This window comes from Saccostrea echinata, unplaced genomic scaffold (assembly GCF_033153115.1).
Source record: "Saccostrea echinata isolate AGI-Se365-2 ecotype Australia unplaced genomic scaffold, CSIRO_AGI_Sech_v1 ptg000002l, whole genome shotgun sequence".
Lineage (NCBI taxonomy): Eukaryota > Metazoa > Mollusca > Bivalvia > Ostreida > Ostreidae > Saccostrea > Saccostrea echinata.
This window is the reverse complement of record NW_026889751.1, coordinates 20,466,355-20,491,655: the sequence shown is the minus strand read 5'-3', so window position 1 is coordinate 20,491,655 and position 25,301 is coordinate 20,466,355. Positions and strand designations below refer to the sequence as shown.

At 34.0% G+C, this 25,301-nt stretch overlaps 1 protein-coding gene across 1 annotated transcript in view; it reads right to left on the bottom strand.

The window, feature by feature from the left end:
* Positions 1-25,301, bottom strand: part of LOC133178116 (fibrinogen alpha chain-like) — a 93,287-nt gene that overhangs the window by 56,919 nt on the left and 11,067 nt on the right. Inside the window, exon 7 of the mRNA XM_061312872.1 lies at positions 15,605-15,736. Within this exon, the coding sequence (XP_061168856.1) occupies positions 15,605-15,736 (132 nt within the window). The remainder of the gene's footprint in view (positions 1-15,604; positions 15,737-25,301) is intronic.

Sequence of the window (25,301 nt, the reverse complement as noted above, 5' to 3'; positions counted from 1 at the left end):
TTCTTGATGTTCAAGTGCCAGATTTCTTACAAGTGAGATTCAACAAACAGAGTGTTACATTGAACTATGGGCAAGAAAAGTTTTACGACATTGTGACCATTCTTAACAATGACCTACTGTTTACCAAAACTGGATTTAAAAATGGAAACATCTACAAATCACGTAATGGTAATGTTACAGCTACGCTGTATAAATCAACCCAGACAATCCACATTCAAGGCAGTGAAAGATTCACTTGGCTAAGAGAATTCCTAGAACAAATTACTCATCTACCAATAACCGAAGTTAGAAATATCGAAGGAATAAGAATGCCAGAGCCACAAAATATGTCTACACCCAAATATTGCAAATCACAAGATGTGGAAACTCGACCATGCCAAAACTACAATAGTTTTGAAATTATTGAAAAACTAACAAAGACTGTGTCTGATCTTTCCGAAGAAGTTGCTAGACTAAAACTGGAATTGCATTCTCTACAGGTTAAAAATGCTAAATCAGTGGATGCAATTACCCAAACAAGGGAACCAGATACAAAAGCTAAAGCGACTGACACAAGGGACCTAAAGGATTCCAAATTACAAGGCGTGACCAGGCACACACAGTGTGTTAGAGTGGAAACAACAGAATCTTCAATATTCCCGGAAACAACAACTGATCAGAAAAGTCAACAAGCTTACAATAAACCCAGTAAGAACGAACTATGGAGTCAGACGTTCCATCTGGAAAGTCCGTATTAGTAATTGGTGACTCCATCCTCCAGCGAATAAGAACCCGTGGATTATTGAGGCATGTTGCTGTCCGAACAAACCGAGGGGCTCGGCTGTCCGACATTAGGAGAATTCTTGAGGAAACTGACCTAACACCCTTTCGATCAATCATACTTCTTGCCGGGGGTAATGAAGCTGCCAACAACAGAGAAATTGAGACCAGTGAATGTAATCTCACTGAAATTGTGCTTGAAATCCAGAGAAGATCCCCACATACCGAGATTTTTATATCGAAATACCACCACGACTAGATGCTGATGTAACTCACATGAATGAAATGATAAAATTTGTCTGTGAGGAATACAGTGTTTACATGATCTCTCTCCAAAATAAGTTCAAGTCATCAGATCTGTTCTGGAAGGATGGGATTCATTTATCCGACGAGGGAACATCTGCTCTCCTGAAATCCTATGATGCCCATATTCCAGACATTAAAATCCGTCATCTAAATGATACACAAAGTGCAACTGGTAAAGTGAATGTGTGTTATTATTGTGGTGAAAATGGTCATTCCTCACGAAATTGTAGACATGGGCGTAAAATTGTTTGCTGGAACTGTAAATCTCCGGGACATAAAGCAAAATACTGTTCATATTAGGAATTCGACAAAGAGGAAAATGCCGAAAAACCATTCCTCTTTAAATCAAACCCCTTTAGTGTTTTAAATAGTCTTTGTGGTGAATGTGGTGAAATATCATGCAAATGCTCATATCTCTGTAATTCACGCAATGCTAATCATATATCACTGAGATCGAGTCTAAATAATGATTTTATGTCTTATTCAAGTTTTAACAATGACAGTGATGTAAATTGTTGTTTTAAAAATTTATCTCCTAGGAAAGCTCATACATGTACATCCCTGACTACCAGATCATCAAAAAGAAATTTTAACTTATTAAATCCTGAAGTCAATGAGAAGCCACACAAGAAAAATTCAAATTCATACTCACTTAATTTTGGGCTCGTCAAAAAAGGTCTTAGATTTAGGAATCTAAATATAGGTCATATCTTGCCTAAAATTGACCAGCTTAAGCTTCTTTTATCAGGCTATCATTCTATTGATGTATTTGGTATCTGTGAAACATCTTTAGATGAACAGACAGACAACTGTGAATTAGATTAGATATCGATGGATTTAATTTTGAGAGAAGAAATAGATTAGGTGAATCAAGAGGAGGAATTATTGTATATATCTTCAATAATTTGCATTACAAACGTCGCAGTGATTTCGAAATAGGTGACATAGAAACAATATGGCTTAAAATTAACATCTCAAATTCAAAACCAATTTTTTATTGTACCGCATATAGGCCCCTATCTGCTACCACCTGCTGGATGGAAAGTCTAACACAGGAGATAAACTGTGCATCTGACATCGCTGAAATTATTTTAACAGGTGATTTTAATATTGACCTGATGAAAGACCCCCCCAAGTACTGGACCTCAGCTTCTATAGAATATGACTTTTCACAGATAATTAATGTTGCCAAAAGGATAACAAATGCCTCATCAACCCTAATTGATCATGTATATACTAACCTACCGGAGAACATATGTGAATCTGTAGTACCGCCAATTGCAGTCTCTGACCACTATTCTCTTTGTTTTACAAGAAAATTACATGATTATGTGAAGAAGTATAAACACACAGAGATAACATATAGAGACTTCAAAAAGTTTAATGAAATAAAGTAACATCACTAATTGAAAATGCAAAAATTAATTATTATAAATCAACCATAGAGCAAAACAAAAATCCACGCTAGATGTGGTATGCATTAAATAAATTAGCTTCTACCCCACAAAATTATATTCCAACCGCACTGGCACAAAATAATAATGTTACGGAGGATACACAAGAAATTGTAGAGATGTTTAATTCTCATTTTTCAAATGTCTCTGCTTGAAGGAGTAAATAAAGAGGAGTGTGACTTTAACGGCTTTTTGAATTTTGTACAGTCTAAATTGGGTACAGAAATGTTTGGTATCCCGCTTATAAGTCCCGATGAAGTGCTTTCCTTACTTAATAAGCTAGATGTTAGTAAATCATCAGGTTTAGATACCATTGGTCCACGTCTATTAAAACTTACTACACAAATAATACATAAACCCTTGACCCATATGATAAATGCTAGTATTACATCTGGTATTTTTCCTAAGAGTTTTAAACTTGCCAAAGTTACACCAGTCTTTAAAAAGGGAAACAAACTAGATCCAAATAACTACAGACCCATTTCTATTTTAACGACATTATTAAAAATTATAGAAAAACATGTAGCAAAATATTTACGATCTCTGTTTCCAGACTTTGATCTTTTAATAGAATTTCAATCGGGTTTCAGAGAACTGCACTCATGTCAAACAGCCCTAATAAAAATTACAGATAAATGGTTATATCAAATGGACCAATTGAAACTTGTTGGCACTGTCTTTCTCGACTTCAGTAAGGCATTTGACCTAGTAAATCATGAAATTCTTCTTAATAAGCTATAATGTTATAATTTTGATGCAATAATTTTACAATGGTTCCGATCGTACTTAAGTGACAGACTTCAAAGTGTCCATCTGTCTAACAAACAATCGGCTTAGCAGCAAGTCACAGCGGGAGTTCCACAGGGGTCTATACTAGGACCTCTTCTGTTTTTACTTTACATTAACGATCTTCCACTTTATATTAAAAATTCAAACATAGATTTGTTTGCAGATGATGCCACTCTATATGTTCCCGGCAAAGATTCCCAATCTATTGTAAATTCATTATCAATGGACATTGCTTGTATAGAAAAATGGTGTTCTCAGAATAATATGAGTCTTAATGCTTCAAAAACTAAATGCATGTTAATAGGTACACATCAGAAGAGATCAAAATTCTCGGAGCATGATTTTTCTTTATACATATATAATTTGAATTCCTTTTACCAAAGGATGCTTTGTGGGAAGTTTGGTCAAATTTGGCCCAGTGGTTCTGGAGAAGAAGATGAAATTGTGAAAAGTAAACGACGCCAACGACGACAGACAACAGACAAATTTTGATCAGAAAAGCTCACTTCAGCCTTCGATTCAGGTGAGCTAAAATGAATTAATTATAGTTTTATATCCACATCTCCAAACCATAGCGAAAGCCTCAATCAATGTTTCACAAGTGTAAACCACTTTTTTAACACTGAAAACAATCATTTTCGATTGCTAAACACAGTTTATCTGATAAGTGCGGTTTCACGATTTGTAAACTATGGGTTACAACTTTAGTTAACGAATGTTAATTATAGTTTACGGTTGTAAACTATACTCTATTTTTATGAATTTCCTAACGTTTTTGAGAGTTCCGTATTACGGAAATGTCTGATCTATTTATAGTAATTATTTCATGCACGAGTGATTTGACGCTTGGCACATTTATTAAGAGTGTTCCAGGCGTGTGTTTTGTCATTGCGAAGCTCGTAACAAGATTATAAGGTCCAGCATAAGAATATGCGTGATTTGGAGAAAAATGATTCACGGAATACTGTCGGTAGTCCTATTCATGATATGTCCGTAGTCCTATTCAAGATAAACTTTACAATGTAGTCATGGTATCCACAATAAATCCTTCAAGTTTATTCAGATAATCAAAAAATAATTAAAATTTCACAAACAGGTAGCATGAAATATGAATTGCAAAAATTAGCGTTTTCTATTTATTCCACGTGAATTTTGAATAACATAGATTTTTTTGTAGCATGGATTCCCACAGAACACAATGAAGTAGCTGATTTTACAGCAAGTTTTTGACTTTGACGACTGGTGTGTTAATCAGAGTAATTTTAAATATTCTGATCAAATTTGGGGACCATTCACATGCACTACTGTTTGTTAGCTCTTTTAATTTCAAAGTTAATAAATTCTATTCCCAGTTTTGGACACCAGGTACTAGTGGGGTTAATGCTTCTGCTTTCGACTGATCTCAGGGTTTAAGTTGGTTAGTACCTCCAATACATTTGATCAGAAAAACCATTAATAATATCATTTTTTGCGGCGCTATGGGTGTTTTAGTAGTGCCTAAATGGAAATATTCTGATTTTTGCTAGCTATTGCTGATATTTAAGGAAAATCTAGGTGGTTTATTAAATAACACGTTGAGTATGAAAAAGCTGTAATTTTTTTCAGCGCAGGTTGTGATAAAAATAGTATATTTGCAGCAGCGATGTTTAATAGTGATGTGCTTGTGTAAAAAAAAAATGCAACGTCTCAATTTAAATATTTACATGTGCATATGAACAATTATATCCAAAAAAAACTTAAGAGATGACTGTTTTCTCTTAATAATGTGAGTGATTTTGAATTTGAATTATTATGTGTGGAGGTCTGTACTACCGAAGAGATGACTGTTTTCTCTTTTTCTATAAATTCTGAATTATCAATAGTGGAGGACTCTACTTCTATGAATCTCAGCTGCGACTGACCTAAGTCGATAAAAAATATGTAGCAACTGTTCCTTCTCCAGGCGCTTGGCGCTTTGAAGTGAAAGTTGCAGGTCCTTCGGATGAGACCTTAAAAACCGAGGCCCCGTGTCACGGCAGGCACTGGCACGATAAAGATCCCTCACTGCTCAATGGCCCTGAGTGCCGAGTAAAGGTCTAAATTTAAAGCAGTTCACCGGTATATGGTGACGTCTCTATATGAGTGAAAGACTCTCGAATGGGACGTAAAACAACATACAATCAATCAATCTATATTATATAATAATGTATGCTTGGTTATGCATTTATTTCATGTTGGTTTTGAATCGTTTTTCTTTCGACTTTATTACATTTTCAACAGTGAAATACTGTAATTTATATTGAATAAATTGATATTCCGACACAGTGTAAAAGAATATCACAATGGTATTCTCACAGTGTGAGAATATCAGAAGTGCGGCAAAACTCTTGATTTTCCCCTTCCCATCACGGAAAGTTTTTTTTTTAAATCCCTTGCCTGTTATATGGTAGAGAAAGAGTAAATGAACCATCCTGACAGAGACTAAAACTGCCAAAAGTTGTTAAAAATCCATGTTTACAACGTTTTAATTTTCAATCTCGCAATCGCTTAGCTATGACGTCTCAACCGCTCAACTATGACGTCGCAGCCTATGCACCTTGTTATGAAAAGACAGAGTTAAAGGGAAAATAAACGAAAATGTAATAAACAGAAAATTCAATGTTTTGTAGATGAATATGGAATTTATTTCACTCGTGAGACAGAATTTTTTTTATATTTTCACTCGTGCTTCACATTCGTGAAAATAAAAAAATAAAAAATCCTGTCCCACTCGTGAAATAAATTCCATATAATACTTAATCTTCTTAAAGTTAATGGTCGTTGGTCTACTGATAAAGCAAAGGATGGGTATATTGAAGACAGTATTCAGAAAAAGCTTTATGTGTCCATGAATCTGGGTTTGTAGTAAATATTCATTGACACCTTTGTTTGTTTGCGATCTTGTAATGAACGCACCTAACATATTTGTTGTTGTCGTTCAAATCAGTCAGGAATAGATTTATTTTTGGAAGAGTTTACGAGGGAGAAAATAAATGAATTTCTTTACGTTTTTGAGAGTTCCGTATTACGGAAATGTCCGATCTATTCATAGTAATTATTTCATGCACGAGTGATTAGTTTAAATAGTTTTTATGGCGTGTGTTTGGTCATTGCGAAGTTCATTACAAGATTATGAGGACATACATTTATCCCTTCCCATCCCCGCCCTTAGAACTATGTAACGCATTATGTTTTTTGTTGATGTGGTTGTATATTACTATTGTGTTATCAATTACAGCATTGAGAAAAATAATAATATAAATGCGATCTTCAAACGAACGAACCTAGCCTAATATAATTGTTGTTGTTATCCAAATGAGTCAAAAGATTTCTTTTCGGGGAGTTTATGGGGGAGAAAATAATGCATATTAAAGGCGCTGAATTCATAGCGATAAATCTTTGTGATAAACTAAGATTTACATTTGAGAAACACAATTTAACGACAGAGTCTCTGATTCTGTATCAGAGATGCGCAATTTTCTGTGAAACTATTATATTTCACGACTCTAAACTATAGTTTACGATCAAAACCAAAGTTTACAGTAGTTTTGTCCGTAATTAATAGAAACGGATAATCTATTTACATGATAAAATTTTCTATGCAACGATTATTTTCATTTGTTGTTAAAGATATATTTGTTGTTGACATTAAAAGAAAATTTTCTATCACTTTAAAGCAAATCTAGTTGGAAGTAAAAAGAAAAATGACAGGAAAATTATTTCTTATTTAAAAGAGAAAGATAGAGAAAAATGCATGTTGACGGTTTGTATTCAAATTTTTCTTCATCAGCAATGAAATGATTCCTGAGTCTTTAAAGCCGTTTAATTTGTGTTGATCATGCAGAGAAAGATGATTGCATGATCATTGCTAGTATCAAAAGAATTGCAGAAAGCTTGTTATAAATTTAAGATTATCAGGAAGACAAATTACTCCAGTAATTCTGCTTAACATATGATGCAAGATTTGTTTTTATCCTTTAACCATCGCTCATTGACTGAATAAAGGTAACCTAATTAACCAAAGCTTTATTCAATCAATGCCCTAATAAAGCCTCGTGCATGCATTCCGACGACTTAAAAGCAATCTAAAAAATAGTTTATCTGATAAATATAGTTTCATATTTTGTGAAACTGTGATTAACAACTCTTAAATGTGGCTAACGAATGTAAATTATTGCTTACAAACGAGAATTGATATCAGTAAAATCCTCTTTATCGTTTATTTACAGACAGAAAAACTTAGATTAGCATTCGTAAAGTACAGATTCGTTAAATATAGATTTACAGATGAAAACTATGGATAATGAATCGTTAACTATAGTTTGTTGTTCTTAAACTACAGTTTACAATCGATAAACAGAGTTTATCAACTGTTAAACTATGCTTATCTTATTTTTATGAATTGGACGTGCCTTAGAAAAAATATAGTTGTTTTTGGCCTTGGAAAATATTACACTTCATTGTTGACAAACCAAGATGAGAATTTGTTCAAATAAATACCTTTTTTATTTAAAAAAAAAAGGAACATCGATAATTAAATTATGGGGATTATAAAGCTGTCACGTTCATTAACTCATGAATAAAAGTGTACAGCATTTCTCCATATGTCAAAGTTGTGAGATTGAAAACACTGTTAACATGGAATTCAATAACATAATTATTTGGAGAATCTTTGGATGTTTTTACTCTCTGTTAGGATAGTAATTGACTCTCTACTATCTTATAACAGACCAGGGAGTATTTTGTACAACATTCTTAATGAAGAGAAGGAAAATTCTCGAGTTTTTGAGAGCTCCGTATTATCTTTAAATTAAGGGATTTTTTTTTATTTTAGCATAGCATAGATAAGGTCAAAACGTTGTACTTACCATGGTCTCCCCTTTCCAATGTTATTTCTATTATATTATATTGTGTCTCAGCCATGGATATGCAGCAGAATTAGGTTCGATTTTGAATCCTTATACATGTAGGCGTATGGAGATTTAAAGCGCCTGATTGTCAGGTCACATGCTATGGTGTATATAAAGATAACGCGACCTCTATGTAAAAATAAGCGGCAGACTTTGCCTGGTTGTGGCTTTGCTTACTTCAACAGGTTCAATGGTTTCAAATTCCTTTACTTCTCCAAAGAGTTTAAACTATTAATTAGTATTTACAAATTGAGGGTATTACTTGATTTAATGTTAAGCACATTTGTTTCTAAAAGGTTGATATGTCATTTGGAGAAAAAGGGAATATTACATTAAAAATCAATAGAAGAGTGCAAATGATGTTTTATAAAAATATTAATTTATCAATCATTAACCTACTTAAACAATACACTGTTCACTTCGAGATACTTTTTTTCTATTCAGATACATATCGTTCCAGACGTCCTTCTCAAGTCTCTTTCTTGTAAACCACTCATTTATTCCTCAAAAATTGTCTCAATATTATTTAAAACTTTAGACAGGATACATCAACTCCTGATATACACATTATATATAAAGTGCACTAAATGATATAATGCAAATAGCCTTTCTTTATAGTGATTCATTAATTCAACAGTTCTTTATTAACTTCAGGCTTTACAGCTCAACAGTGCAGACAGTTACAAATATGCATGACTGTACAAGTAGGTTTACAGGAGAATGTCGTTACTCTGTACGTATGATACAGTACAATAAATAATCAATTTAACATGTCATTTCTAGTTTTTTTAAGCCAAAGTAAATAAATTTACCTAAATTGCACATTCTTTAAAATTTTAACATTAAAAAGTTGAAACAATTTTAAACATTGAAGGTTATTTCCAATAATAAGATTTTATGCATTTTTTACGATGGGTTTCATAAGCAGGACATAATAAAACAAAATGATATTCGTCCTCAATATGACTTGAACAAAAGAAACTATGCTGTATATAACTGTATCGACCTTTATCTATTGCCAATATATGTTGTGTTTTCATACACTCCCTCTTATAAAATAAGACAGTTAGTACTTATTAAATATTAATTTAATATCCAAAATGTCCTATGAAAATGAGCAGTGTGACCTGTCTTCAATGAAAATTAAAAGAAAACTTATATTAGCCAAAAGTTACTTGATATATAAGTAAAATATTGAGATTCCATCCATATTTCATTCATAAAAAAAGTTATAATTATTAATGTCAGTAATAAATATACATATATTACTAATATATGAACTATATAATTTGCATGAATTTCATCATGTTCATTTACTACTGACATCAATAATTATACAGTCATGTAACCTTTTTTTTATGAATGAAGTATGTTAGAACTTCAATATTTTACTTATATATCAAGTAACTTTTGTCTGTTATAAATTTTCTTTCAATTTTCAGTAATAATCATATTGAAAACAGGTTACGCCACTAATATTATTAGTACAAATATTTCTGGGTATGAAACGGGATTTCCAACTTGATTTCAAAATAACAAATAGGGAACAAGAGGCACAGGGCCACATCGCTCACCTGGGCACATTGGCTAGGAAAAAGCACAAATCACTTCAGTATTGAAAAGTTTAAGGGGGGGGGGCTTGGATTTTGACTACCTGAGAATGCTTCCGTATCAATATAACAAATGGCTTTGCTGTTCTTGAGCAGAAGATTTTTAAAGATTTTTTTCCTATATATTCCCTTGTTAAAAATTTGATCCCCCATTGTGGACCCTCCCTACCTCCCCCCCCCCCCCATCATTTGAACAAACAAAACTGCTTCCATATCAATATGACTAAAAATGGCTTTTCTGTTGTTAAAAAAGATGTTTTCCTATATATTCCTATGTAAAAATTTTATCCCACATTGTGGCCCCACCTTACCCCTGGGAGTTATGATTTGAACAAACTTGAATCTACACTACCTCAAGATGCTTCTATATCAATATGACAAAACATGGTTTTGCTTTTCCTGAGAAGAAGATTTTTCAAGTTTTTTCCCTTTATATTCCTATGAAAAACTATGATCCCCCATTGTGGCCCCACCCTACCCCCAGGGGTCATGAAATGAACAAACTTGAATCTACACTACCTGAGGATGCTTCCATATCAATTTGACAAAACATTACTTTGCTGTTCCTGAGAAGAAGATTTTTAAAGTTTTTTCCTATATATTCCTATGTACAACTTTGATCGTCCATTGTGGCCCCACCCTAATCCTGGGGTCATGATTCGAAAAAAGTTAAGTCTACACTATCTGAGAATGCTTCCATATCAATATGACTTAACAAGGCTTTGCTGTTCTTGAAAAGAAGATTTTTCAAGTTTTTTTTTCTGTATATTCCTATGTAAAACTTTGATCGCCCATTGTGGCCCCATCTTACCCCCAGGGGTCATGATTTGATACAAACTTGAATCTGCACTACCTGAGGATGAATCCACATCAATATGACTAATTGTGACTTTATTGTTCTTGAGAAGAAGATTTTTAAAGATTTTTTCCTATATATTCCTATGAAAAACTATGATCCCCCATTGTGGCCCCATCCTACCCCCAGGGGTCATGATTTGAACAAACTTGAATCTACACTACCTGAGGATGCTTCCATATCAATATGACAAAACATTACTTTATTGTTCTTGAGAAGAAGATTTTTTAAGTTTTTTTTCTGTATATTCCTATGTAAAACTTTGATCCCCCATTGTGGCCCAACTCTACCCCCAGAGGGTCATGATTTGAACAAACTTGAATCTACACTATGTAATGAAGGTCTCACATAAGTTTTACAGCCCAGTGGTTCTTGAGAAGAAGATTTTTAAAAGATACCACCAAATTTTCACTAATTCTTAATTATCTCCCCTTGAAAGAGGGTGTGGCCCTTCATTTGAACTTGAATCCCCTTTACCCAAGGATGCTTTGTGGCAAGTTTGGTTGAAATTGTCCCAGATGTTCTGGAGAAGAAGTCGAAAATGTGAAAAGTTTACAGACGGACGGACAGACAGACAGACGGAAAGACGGACGACGGACAAAATGTGATCAGAAAAGCTCATTTGAGCCTTCGGCTCAGGTGAGCTAAAAAACCATACTGAAAGAACGATCACTATCAAAATTGGACATAAATCTATTCTTCTTGAATGGTAATAGCAAAACATACAAAGGAACTAGAACTTAATAGAACAGTATTTCTAAGTGCAAAACTTTCAAACGTCTTTATTAAATTTATTTATTTATTTTAAAAATCTTACAGATAGTAATCTAACTTTGACTGTTCCAGCTTGCACTATATATCTACAAATACTTCGTTAGAATTTAGAAGAAATATGTACATCTTAAAACCAGTACTCTGTCAGTCTGCGTTTGTCACCACGTTGTTTAAAGTTCGAATTTCCTTAGACAGGTCACTTCCAGGTTTGAAGGTACCTGAATATTTCACAATGTTTTCCATATATTATGGCCAATAATGACTTTTAAAATGGTACCAATTATTTTCAGAGGTAAAATTTCCTAAAAGAGATAGTAAATTGGTAAGTTTTTAAAAATGCAAATCCAAGATTTTCAACGACGCTATTTACCATACTATTGTGAGGTTTTTCCCGGGTTATATCATTACATAAAGGTGAAGGTCACTACTCTAAAATTATCAACCAAAGAAATCAACAGAATCTACAGGGAAAAAGTCAAAAGGCGTAATTCAAGGGTAGTATGCGTTGGGACACTTTCCCGCGAAATCCCAAATTTTTCCTTGCGCAGCGTCACCTATCCTTCCGGCAATGCTAGTTATAGATGTGGCAAACGGGGACATATTAAGTCTGATCCAACATATCCAGCCCTGGGTAAAAAATGTCGTAAGTGTCACCAGCCAGATCACTTTGCTAAGTGTTGTAAATCTTTCACACCAAGTACTTACAAAAATTCGGGATGAGGCAAACCCAAGCAATGGGCTAGACTGGTGGACACAACAGAGCCAGTGGATTCGGAAGGAGCTTATGCATTTACACTGTTTATTGACAATTCACAAGAAACTCTTGAAACACTTATCGTTGGTGGACCAAATCACCCCACAGTTACCACGAATATTGGTTGAGTATAGGATATTTCGATGATCGTTAACTCTGGCGCTAGCTGTAATGCTTTTGATCGATACCTTTGGGAGGGGTTAAAGAAGAGGAAGGTCAGATGTACTTCACAGAGATCAGATAAGAAACTCTATCCGTACGGAAGTTCGGTGAGATCATTGAGCTAGTCGAGAGACCATCATCTTGGATCAGCCCTATTGTTGTTACACCAAAGCCATTGGGAGCCATTCGTCTGTGCGTGAATATGAGGCAAGCTAATGAGGCCATTATTAGAGAGAGACATCCAATATCTACCATTGATGAGATTTTGCACGATCTAAATGGGAGTTGTATTTTCAGCAAGTTGGACCTGAAGTGGGGTTTTCATCATCTAGAGCTAGCTGAAGAATCTCGTGACATCGTCACTTTTGTTACTCATGTTGGAGTGTTTCCAACAAAAGACTTAGTTTTGGTGTCACTTCTGCACCTGAAATCTATCAGCACACCATCCAGCAGGCACTCCAAGGATGTGAGTGAGTGAGAAACATGCCGGACGACGAGTGAGAAACACGCCGGACGACATCATTTGGCACTACATGCCAAAACAGTGGAAGAGCATGACAGTAGATTATTAGCTGTGATCGAGAAACTAGGCAACAAGGGATTGACATTGAACAAAGAAAAATGTCAGCTTCGTCTTTGAAAACTAGAATGAATTATGGGACACATCTTATCGGACAAAAAAATTGACCTAACAAGAGAGAATGTGAAAGCTATAGTAGAGGCTAGACCGCAAACAAACGCATCAGAAGTCAGAAGTTTCCTTGGATTAGTAACCTATTGTGGAAAGTTTATTCCTAACCTAGCAACTGGGTCAGAACTGTTGAGAATTTTGACGAGGAAAAGTCAACCATTTACTTGCGGCCTGAACAAGACCAAGCATTCAGAAAGCTGAAGACAAGTTTATCGAAAGCTGAGACATTAGGATATTTTGATCCAAAAGCAAGAACTCAAGTTATAGCGGATGTTAGTCCTGTGGGGCTTGGTGCAGTGCTACTCTGTATTGTATGTTGTTTTGGATTATCACCCTTGATTAAAGGAGTCTGAAGGCAGTGATGTGTTGTCCATGTAATGGTTAATAAAATCCAATTTTGTCGTCTTTGTATTATCTGAAATTAATTCAGGAAATGAAATACTAAATCTGAGTAATTTGAGGAATACCTTACTTCTTTTTAACGGTTGACATATATGTACGTAACTTGTATAAAGATAGGGAACTAATGAATATATCTACTTTTAAAACAACTAACAACTATGTTAACTGTTTGTTGATCTCAGTGAAGTATTGCAGTGAAAGAAAGGGGAGAAAGGGATCAGCTCGTAATAATATTTCAATATAAGTTGCCAGGTTTACCGTCCATCCACCTCCGTCAGTCGTCATGTCACAGTACACGGACCTCTTTGTTTTCATATCTGGAGATATCGTGTACACACCGTCTTTACTCAGGGGTCTGTGTTTAAGGATTTCAGCACAGTCTTTGTATTTTCCTTTGCTGTCTGAAAAGAAAAAAGATTACCATTTAAATAGAGTTTTGAAGAAACTACAAGAGGCTCATGGGTCATAGCTCTCACCAGAGCCACTATGGCCCTGTGGTCATTCCCGCTGTCACCTGAATATGGTGTTTACATCTCCTAACTTATTTGATACTCAACAACATGCTCCGAGTACGATCAGTGTTTAAACCAAGTAGGCTACTGGCAGATAAGTTGATGTTACAGGGATTTTAACAACTTTGTTTTATGCCGGCATTTCATAAATTCTATGGTCGTTACAATGACCTTGTTGGCAAATATGTCTTATCATTTGGTCGTATTTTGGCTGACTTGTTCCATAGCAATCGTTAGGCCATTGTTTTTTTTATACTGAAATCGACTATGGACAGGAATGTCCAGTCTACCTGATCAATACGTAGGGCTCACGGTGGTTGTGGCTGGTCGACAAGGGATGCTTACTCTCCCTAGGCGCCTAATCCCACCTCTTGAATTTACAGGGGTCAGTGTTTTTACCCTCTTCACATTTGTATTGTGTGTGGATTATTTATCATCGATCACTGTAAGTTATTTTCATACTTTTTCATCTTCATCAGTTGATTTTTTATTTGTACATTCCTACATAAAATTTCTTATTATTGCTCCATACTAGTCCCGGAGGTCATGATTTGAAGAAAAAAAATAAATCTACATTTTCTTTCAAATAATCATGGCTTTGCTGTTCTTGAGAAGATGATTTTAAAAGATTTTTCCCTATATATTCTAATGTCAAACTTTTATCACCCATTGTTTCCCAATCCTACTCTACCATCTTTATCATGGGGGGGGGGGGGTCTTAAAATGAACAGATTTGAATCTATACTAACCTGCAAAGGGTGAAGATGACAGTTATTAAAGTCATACTTATATATAGTAGTTAAAACTAATCATGAACATTGGAAACACCAGAGGTAGGATCTGGCGCCTAGAAAGAGGAATCTTCCCCTATTGTCCGATCACACCCCCTTCCTACCGTTAGCCATAGTAATGATCAGGTAGATGGAGTACTCCATAGTCAAATTTAATATAAAAGCAATGACCTAACAAATGGTATGTCAGACAAAATTCGACGATAGGATGTATTTACAGAAAGGTCATTAAAACAATCGACATAGAATTTGCCAAAAGGTTACAGTAAACCAGATTATTGAAATTCTTGTAACATCAACTTGGTCTTTATCGTCTATAGTCAGAAAAACATCCAAAATATGAAACAGATATGGCAGAATATTTTTGTCTTTTATCTTTATTTTGCTGGGATATAACGAGTCGACATATGAATGAACGTATGATAAACCGCCATGGATATATCTAATTGTTGGGTTGAAGTACAGGCACTTGTTCCTGTAATAGTTCTGTAATAATTTTCTAATAATAATAATAATTCTGGTTGAATTGGCACAGTGCTTCTTGAGAATAAATCGAAAACATGACAAAATTACAAACAAAAGATGACACGACAGAGGAACGCTGGACACCCATCGATCAGAAAAGCTCACTTGTGCCTTCGGCTCAGTCAGCTAAAAAGTGGGGGACGAGGGAAAGGCTTATCTTTTAAATTACTATTATGTATTATTTTGCGTTGATATTAAATACATATAACTTCCATTCTAACAAAACATTGTTTGACTCATCCATGATGTATGAGTTGCTAGCTCTACCCTATTCATTTAAATAATTCTTACGTGATTTAAGAAACACCCGTCCTTCCTTTAGTTTATAACTTGACTGTATATCCAGGGTCATAGGTCCTTGTATAGAGATAACTGTGTTCTTGTGATCCCATTTAGTCTTTTTCAGCATGGCTTTGACTTCATCTATCGACACACACACATATAAAATTTAACATAAAATATTATTTTACGATTTTTGGATGATTTCTTTACAAAAATGCGATCATCGGCCAAAAAAAAAAAAAATCTGAACATACACCATGGCTTCTTTTTTTTTTTATTTGTGTCTTAATTTTGTTTTATTGCTAAAAATATCGTTCCCTTTCTATTTAGTGGAGATTTAGTTTTTCAATAGAAAATATAAATTGTTGACATAGTACAAAAAAATGCCAACTATGATTATTACATAGTACATGTAAGTAGTCCATAATTTAGCAGGTATATTTGCATAATTCATTTATAAATTTACATGTTTTCTTTATTAGTTAAGATAAATTATAAATGTGAATATCTTTGTTTCTTTATACCAAATAATCAGTGATATCTGATGAAACTGGTTCTAATCATGATTGTATTGAAGTATTATTTCATAATTTGGTATTTTAAACTTGCAGCTGGATAAATACATACAAGTGAGTAAATGCATAACTTTATGGAAAAGTATAAAGCATTCATATCAAGTGTTCTTAAAAACGGTATTATTGACCTGTTAAGTGAAGCTTAATCCCAGTAGAATAAACGAGAGAAAATACAGCTGTTAAAACCACAAACTTCAACATTGTTTTGGTTTTTTACAATTGCACGGTTTTTCACAAGAAGGCAATTGTTCCTGGTACTCTTTAGGATATACGGTGCCCATTTATATATTATAAGTTACAAGGTAATTAAAATGAAAATTGATATCATTGTATATACAGAGCTCCAGATAATTTTTTACCTCAAAGAGTATTTACTCCATGATTTTCAAATCAATGCAGATTAAATTTTGCTTATCAGGAAAATAATCAACGCGTATTTTGTTCATCTATTGCTCTTTTGACATCTAATATGATTTTAGCTTGTTATCGAAATAAGTGTTTTTGAAAGAGGAATGTAAAAAAAGGACAGTTTCTGCATTTATCAGTTAGGTTATTGAATTTTTTTAAAAAAATTGTCAGCTTTTAGCTATAACAGAAACATTTGGGTTTTTTTTTCACCCAAAAGACCATACGGTAGGCAAAGTTACCACGAACATACAGAACTCCATTTAAGATTAGGCCTATATCGATCGTAGCAAGAGTTACCGAGAAAAATATCCTTCCTTTGGCCAGATAAAATTAATCATTAGATTCTCATTCCCACCTACCCCTCTCAAAATAGTTTTCCATTTTGTTTGTTTGTTTGTTTGTTTGTGTGTGTGTGTGTGTGTGGGGGGGGGGGGGGTTATAAAAAATATATTTTAAACGGAAGCCCAATAGTGCAAACCAAAAATAAATAAAAAATAACGAAATTATTGAATAAAGAAAACGAAATTATTAAATAAAGAAAAAGAAATTATGAAATAAAGAAAATGAAATTATTAAATAAAAACCTGAAACTAAAATACGGAATTTATATGTGCATGGTAAGGGCCTGAACCCATGAATCGTTCCATAAAGCACACGTGTTCTTTGACCTGATTTTGCTAAAACAAGAGTGATATTTGCATTTACACTCAGCTATTCCCGTATCGATAACATAACCAATTGGAGTAGACAATCACAATTCATGTATAGGGGAGAATTTTACCTTTGGTTATCCAATATGCTTAGATCTATGTTTTTATCTTACATTAACATGATTAATGTGAACTTTAACCAGTCTGATGAAATGGACAGCGATGACAAGTTTACGTTAAGATTAACTTTCTTAAACCCTCAGCTCAGAAGGTCTAATTATCAGCAAACAATGAAACTGGACATAAAACATCAAAGAGATTATGCTAATAAATTGCACAAATATTTAAGATATGCATGTCTGTTAAGATTCCGTTGTTTACAACTGCTGAACTTTATAACATTTAGGAAATTCCCATGGCTATACATATCGGACAGTACAAAAATGCTGTAAAAGGATACGTAACCTATCGGATTTTGCGGGTTTGTTACATTATAAAAATTGTTTAAAGAGAGCAAGCGCAAAAATTAAACAAGTCAAAGTGGTTACAATGAGTTACATTGAGTAAATTTTAATGATTGCTTACTTTATTAAAAATTAAGAAAAACACTTCTAATTTCTTGGTCATTTTATCAAAGCATAATAAGAAGTGATGCACTAACTATTTGTTAATATTCTAAATGACAAATTCTCAATCTGTATTTATAAGTGGTGATACTTGTGAACAAACAATGCACACACTTGCATAACAAACCCAACATAGTATTCAAATCATTCTCTTTATTGTTTCAACAACCTAAGATTTATTGGTACACAGAAATAGTAGATTTTGAAAACCTATTTCTATATTCTCACATCTACAAGAGTTGGGAATCATGATAATTACATGGTGCAGCGAGAGAAACGATTTGTACACAACTATCCTTGAACAGCTCCTTAAGCCTAAACAAATTCTCTTAGAAAGCTTTCCACTCATTTTTTGATCCTCTTTGGGAATTCTGAATCTTTGACATTGTTTTGTGCTTTGCTTTCTGACACAAATTGTAACATGTCTCAATCTAGATATTTTTTTGGAATATCAAAGTTTGACGAGGTTCTTGGGTGCATACTCTTAGATGAGTCTGGAATTCTTCAGATATTGGATCAGAGTCTAGTGGATAAAATTATCTCAGTGAACTTGAATTAGTCTTACAAAGCTGTTTCATATTTGGATGTTTTACTGACAATCGGCCAACTAACAGATGAATTGTATGACAAAAGAACTGATTTCAGATTTTCCATCGTCAACTTTCCTTATTTATAAAGTAATTATAACATTCCACTTTCACCTGCATATGGTGTTACGTCTCCAAACTAATTCGATACTCAAGAGCATGCTTTGAGAACAATCAACTTTAAATCGAGGCAATTACAGACGGATAAATTGGAGTTACGGGGATTTCAACAAACTCAAATTTTCATGTTTACATTTTACTTCGAACAAGCCATTCTGTAAGGCGATTTGCGATTTTCTATCGGTGAATACAAATGTCAGGTGGATTCCCTGGCCAAAGACAAAAGTTCACGCGTACTGTCATAAAAAAAATAAAGAAAAAAATTGTTGCCTATTTAAATGTCTATAGGATGCTGCTCCTTCGTATCCTTGAAGCGCTGAAGTTCTTTGTAAGACTTTATGAACGTTGCACAGACTACCTTTTATTGTGTAAAATGTACAATTGAATTTCTAATCAACAATTAGTGACAACAAATTACAAACGCGCTAATACCAGGTAATGAGGTGAAAAACCATGCACTTCCTTCCTCATCTTTCCTATTGAGAGCATGACCGGGGCATAATTCATAGTTTCTCATCTTTGTCTTTTTAATTTGTTTTTGCAAAGAAATGCACCTATGCAACCAAAACCATGCTCATTTAATGGAACTTGCATTGAATTTCTTGTTCAATCATATTTCTTCTGCATTTGTCGAAATAGCGAGTCCGGAAAATCCGAGGATTGTAGTGTTGGTAAGGATTTTGGTTTCATAATTGATTTTTAATTACGTTTATTTCTTTCTTTTCTTTTAGAATGAAAATAGATGTCGGTGCAAGACTGACGACGTCAAAAGTAGGTTGTGGCGTTTGTGAATTTGTTCAGGAATCGTTTTAAGAATAAATTCGACACCGCATTTGATTTTTTGTCTGTTATTTAGATATCCATCTTACACATACAAGGGTTGTCCATAAAGTTCTCGGACAATGACGTTTTTGTCAAACTGAATTCTCCTATTGTATACCAAGATATGTGTTATGAAAATATAAGTCAGAATGCTTTGGTTTTGGTTGTTTGAATTCAATACTTTTGAAAAAATCGCGGTCTTTAAAGGTCGACTAAAATTGTTATTTTCTTCATAAAACAAGCTAAAACTGAAGAAAAATTTGAATGTGTCTCAAATAAAGCTGTTGTATTATTTTGTATTCATTTATTTATTTATTTATTGACATCCTAGTATCGCTTATTGGACATATGGTGAAATTATTTCCTTAAAAAACCGCGAGAAATATGTTTCAAAAATTGACAGAAAGAGCGATGTCGGCCATTCGCGTGAAACAGCGTCCAATCATAAAAGTATGTCATATGGCTGAAACGTCGTCAGAGACAAACTAATTACTCAAAGAACGGGAAGCTATTGGAATATATATTTAGTTCATTGATTTGAAATAGGTATATATTATTTTTTCAACGGCGTGTACATTTTAAGAGACATTACAAGAAGTGAAAAACTTCTGTTATTTGATGAAAATAGGATATCTCTTCATGACGTTGTAATAAATTTTGGTGCAACTTCGGAATGGGCTCTACAGTCTATGTATGCGAAGTGTTTATACATGCACTGATGACGCTTGAAACTTATCGCATATTGTTTTGAATGTTACAAATGTACTCAATTATGGTCTATATGTAATTATTATTAATATTATTATATATGTTTTTAGCAGTGTGGCATAAAAAAGAGAAAAATCGCGTGTGTCTACGATTATTTGATCTAAACCATTATTTACAGTGATTAATTATCAAAAGTGAATGGCAAAGGGGAAAAACTTCTTTCAGTTGAATACAAATTAATAGAGTCCTGGCCGGACCAGAACACTTGACCAAATGGTCCTGATGTTAAAAAACCTGGTAAAAATACCCTTGCTTACTAAACCTTTTATCAAATTTGCCTTCGATATGCCAAGGAGCAGAGAAGATTTTCAAAAAAATAATGCATTCTTACTACAGATTCAAAACAGCCCTACCCTAACACTAAAGGTCATGAAATTCACAAATTTGGTAGAGGTACCCTCATCATTTTAACTATTCACTTAGTTGAAGATTTTTTAAATAATAAACACATTTTCACTTATCAAAATATCCCCCAGCCCCGAGAAACACCAAAACCTGGGACCACAAGTTTAAAAAAAAAATTCCTAAGAAGCACAATTGTTTATCATAACTATGCACGTTGTTTATCTGCTCAACACTAAGAAGCAGACAGGTTTATTTACCAGAATAACTGCATTTCCACTGCATTATAAATAGAGCCCCACCCTTACACCAGAACATCTGATTTAGGGGCCATGAAAATCACAATTCTGGAAGAAGCACTCTTGTTCATCATAATTATACACTTATATTCTTTGCTTTATAAGCAGGAGAAGAAAAGAATATTTTCAAAGATAGCATGCTTTTCACCATTTAATCACCAGAGCCCCCTCTTTCCCCAGCCCTGGGGCCATTCTTTTTCACAATTTTGGAAAAAGCATCCTTGTGCATCATAACCATGCACTTAGTTTGTTCAAATGATACCCAGGAGCAGAGATTTTCAAAGAATTCATGCATTTTCACTATATAATTAATAGAGCCCCGTCCTAACACAAGAACCCCTGACCCAGGGGCCCTGTCTTATTAGCTTCCGGGATATTACTATCACTGGGATAGCACTGATTTAGATAAACAAAATAAACAGGATTCATTAAGCAATCAATCAGGGAGAAAGGGATTGTACATAACCGGCATCAGATCTATATAAAAAACTGTACTTTTATACTCTTGTGTAGTAATTCATAAAATAGAATTAAATATTGATATACGACAGGTGATCAAAACGTTCGCAAACTTATTGAATAACATCCATAAAAGAAATCAAATTGGGTTTCAGTGTTTATTCTCTTTTTAAAGTAGACCCCTCCGGTTTTAATAAACATATTCCACCTTTCTGCACGAAACACGTGTTCCACTCTTTACAGTAGCCCATTTATGTTCCTGGGTCTTATATTTCTTACCACGCAGTTTATTTTTACAAGAATAATATTTGTCACCAATTGTGGATCTCGGCTATATATAGGATAGGTGGCTGAGGATTTCTTTTCCCAGTATGAGCATTGTGTCAATCACATCCCTACATCTTCTAGATCTCAGATGCGTTATGTATCCAGCATTGATAAAGTACGGTCAAATTCCTCTCATATCTGATCTCTTAAATGAACCTTTAGGGGGTTATGAATTATTTTATTGTTTAGGTATTCAACTATTTCTCTAAATGTGACCCACTGATCTGTCATTAAAAATTGCTCAACGAAGGACACGTTTCTTTCCCAACTCAATTTCACAGAGCACCCAGAACGCACATCATTTTTAACTATCTCCAGCTCTTTCGCTAAAATACTTCATCCAATTACTATTTAACCTTTGTCGCCATCACCCTTGTATTAATCATTGTATATTACTCAAAGGATTTTTCAAATCAACGTAAAACTTTACAGCCGATCTTGCTCAAGTACGACTGAGACAACCATTTTTTGTGACAAGTCATCTATATAATGACGCCTCTTTCACATCGTTACGTCAAAAACATGAAGCAAAATATTTTGTGATATATTTTTTATAGAACCTGTTTATGACTGTATGTATCTGAAATATCATTGGGATCCGAATTGTGCTTAATATGTAGATACAGTGTACAGAGTTCGAGAAATTTTTGACCACCCTCGTATTGTTTTTTTTTATGAATAGACTTTAAATGAACGTAATTAGTTTCCAAGAATATACAGTAAACCTTATCTAATCCGGACACCATTGGTTCCATAGAAATTGGCCGGATTAGACAAGGTTCCAGATAAGAGAAGATTTTAAACAATTGAATTTTCTGAGAGGAATTAAGGTTTACATCGCCTTCGGACTACATAACACCCGGATTAGACAGGTTTCACTGTAAATAGATTTAGATAAAGCCCTATGCTGAAGAGAGTTTTTACATTCCAATTTCAGCACGACTTTTATACAGGATTGTCTATATGTTACCGTGGAAAGGCAAAGTACTACTTACTATATACTGCGTGAATGTCAGTTTGAAAGCATTTCTGAAAGTCATGCAGTCCTTAAGACTCAGATGAGCTATCGGGTTGTATTGATTACCGAAAATTTTGAGAACTCATCGGCTATCATTAAATTAATTAGTTCAAGTTATTATCATCAACGTCTGATGAACAGAGGGGCACGCTACAACCTAGCTAACGGTGGAGGTATCAAAGTTAGATTTCAGAAATTTATGCTTTACATGGACTTTTAAATTTATTCATAGATAAACTAACAAAATTTTCGGTATTGATATATAAATATTTTCGGTATTGAGAAGAAACATTTTGGTAATGCAAATATCGGTTTTCAGTAATGCAAACTTGCGACTTATTGCTATCTCACAGTTTTCTTTCGTCGTTTCGATCTTTAACTTTTAAACGTTTTCAGCATCTTCTCGGGAACAACTAAACCAATTTGAAGCTAATTTTGGTATATGGGTAAAAATTGTGAATTTCATAGTTTCTGCTTCATTGAGACATGAGAGGTAATGCCAAAATCACCAAAAATGAATGCAATTTTCAAATATTTTCTTCTTTTCTCCTGGACATCTAGCATGCAAACTGTGTGTATGCTTATAATACTAGTAAGAATAGGTCCCTTACCAAATTTCTGAAATCCAAGACCCCTAAGGTTGGGGTTCAGACTCAAGGATGGGGCAAACTTGGTCATATATTGAAAAATAATGCATTTTATCCATAAAATATTCTTCTTTACTCATGGACATTTACCATGCAAATTGTGATTTTCAGTTTTCTTATAAAATCTCTTATCAAAATTGTGAAATTCATGGCTCCTGGGTCCAAAGTTCATAATTCAATCCTGAAGGCATGATTGGTCATATGTTGAAAATAAATTGCATCTTTGAAAATGGGCATTTAGCAGCAAACTGTTTCATTTTTTATGACGAACAATTAGCTTTCTACCAAAATTGTGAAACTTTTTGCTCCCTTTATACCCCCGAGTGGGGATATGTTTATCATACATCGAAAATAATTACACATTTGAAAATCTTAAGCTTCATAAGAACTTCTAATAGGCAAACCATTTGCGTGATTATAATACTGTATGCAATTATCTCTATACCACGATAGTAAAATTCAAATTTTTGGATCTAGAGCTCAAGCTTGTAAGCCCCAGGTGGGAGCTAAATTGGTCATTTGTTGAAAATGTGTTGGAAATTCAATTCATCCTTATTTTTTCTTTTGTCATGAACATCTGTCAACTACCAAATATGTGTAATTCGAAAAACCCCAGCCCGGCCAAGGCAACAGGTCGGGCTGATAAAATATACTGAGTTATAAAACAAATGTAAAAATCACTACTAAGCCAGAAATGTACTGATATTCCCATTTTAAAAAAAAAGAAAAAGAAAAAAGAAATCTGATTACGACGAACAAATGAATTTTAACGTCATAACGGTACAGCGGACATATAAAATTCTGTATAGCGCTGAGAACCCTCCAGACCAATGACCTGCTAAATCCAAAACAATGCAAAGGGGAAGCAACAACTTACGTTTTTAACGAAGAGTTAAAGTAAAGAAAGAGTTTGTTTTCAAGAATTTATTAAGTGATATCAGAAAAAGAAGGGTTAAAGTTTCCCGATCCTTTTAGTGTGAGAAAAAAAATCTACGGCTGAAGTCACGTTAAAAAGATCTGCAGATTGCTTCAGGTCAATAGACATATAAAAGTTTATTTTTAAACTATAAATACCACAAATATTGAAATTACTTTACATCATTGAAAATCTTTTTCATTACCAATGGGCATTTAGCAGATAAATTGTTTGCACGATGATAATGAGCTTTAAGCCTGTTACAAAAATTGCAAAACTTTATGTCCTTCTGGGTGCATGGATGAAGCCAAAGGGTGGACCGAAGTAGGTAATGCATTTATTTATCATTCTACAGTGCATCTCATCTTCTTTACTCCGGATCCTCTGGGACACATATTATGTGAATATGATGATGAGTATAAAGTCCTCACCACAACGCTTTAAGTTTCAAATGTCAAAGGTTCTAGGTGAGGCAGAAGTGGACAACAGCTGGAAAACATGACACTCAGGTGACCTTTCAACCCTTGGGCTCTTGTTAAAAAGATAAGAGTTTTGATACAAAATACTCTTTGTTTTTAGATCCATGTGTATCGGAACCGTGTATAAATGGGGGTCGATGTATGGCTGTCGATTGCAATGCCCGATATATCTGCTCTTGTCGTTACCCTTTTACTGGAAGATCATGTGAAAAAAGTAATAAATGCACTTAAAATGTACTCTAGGCAAAATTGAATTCTTTCAAGTTGCAGTAATGTATGCTAGTTTAATAATCGTATATGCATTGATATGTTTTTTTTATTTGTTTTGCCAAGAAATGCACATATGCAACCCAAACCCATGTTCATCTAATGGAACTTGCATTGAGGTTCCTGTTCAACCATATTTCTTCTGCATTTGTCGAAATAGCGAATCAGGAATTGTAGTGTTGGTAAGGTTTTGGGTTTCATAATTGATTTTAATTACGTTTCTTTCTTTCTTTTCTTCAAGAATGAAATTGACAGAGAAATTATAATTATTTCTATTTAAGATAGTGCTCTTTAAAAGGATTTTAGAGTATGAAAGTACAAAGGAACCAGCATGTATGCAGAAAGAAACTAGTAGGTAAAAATATAAACTTGTTGGGTGATTTGATCTTATTAAAA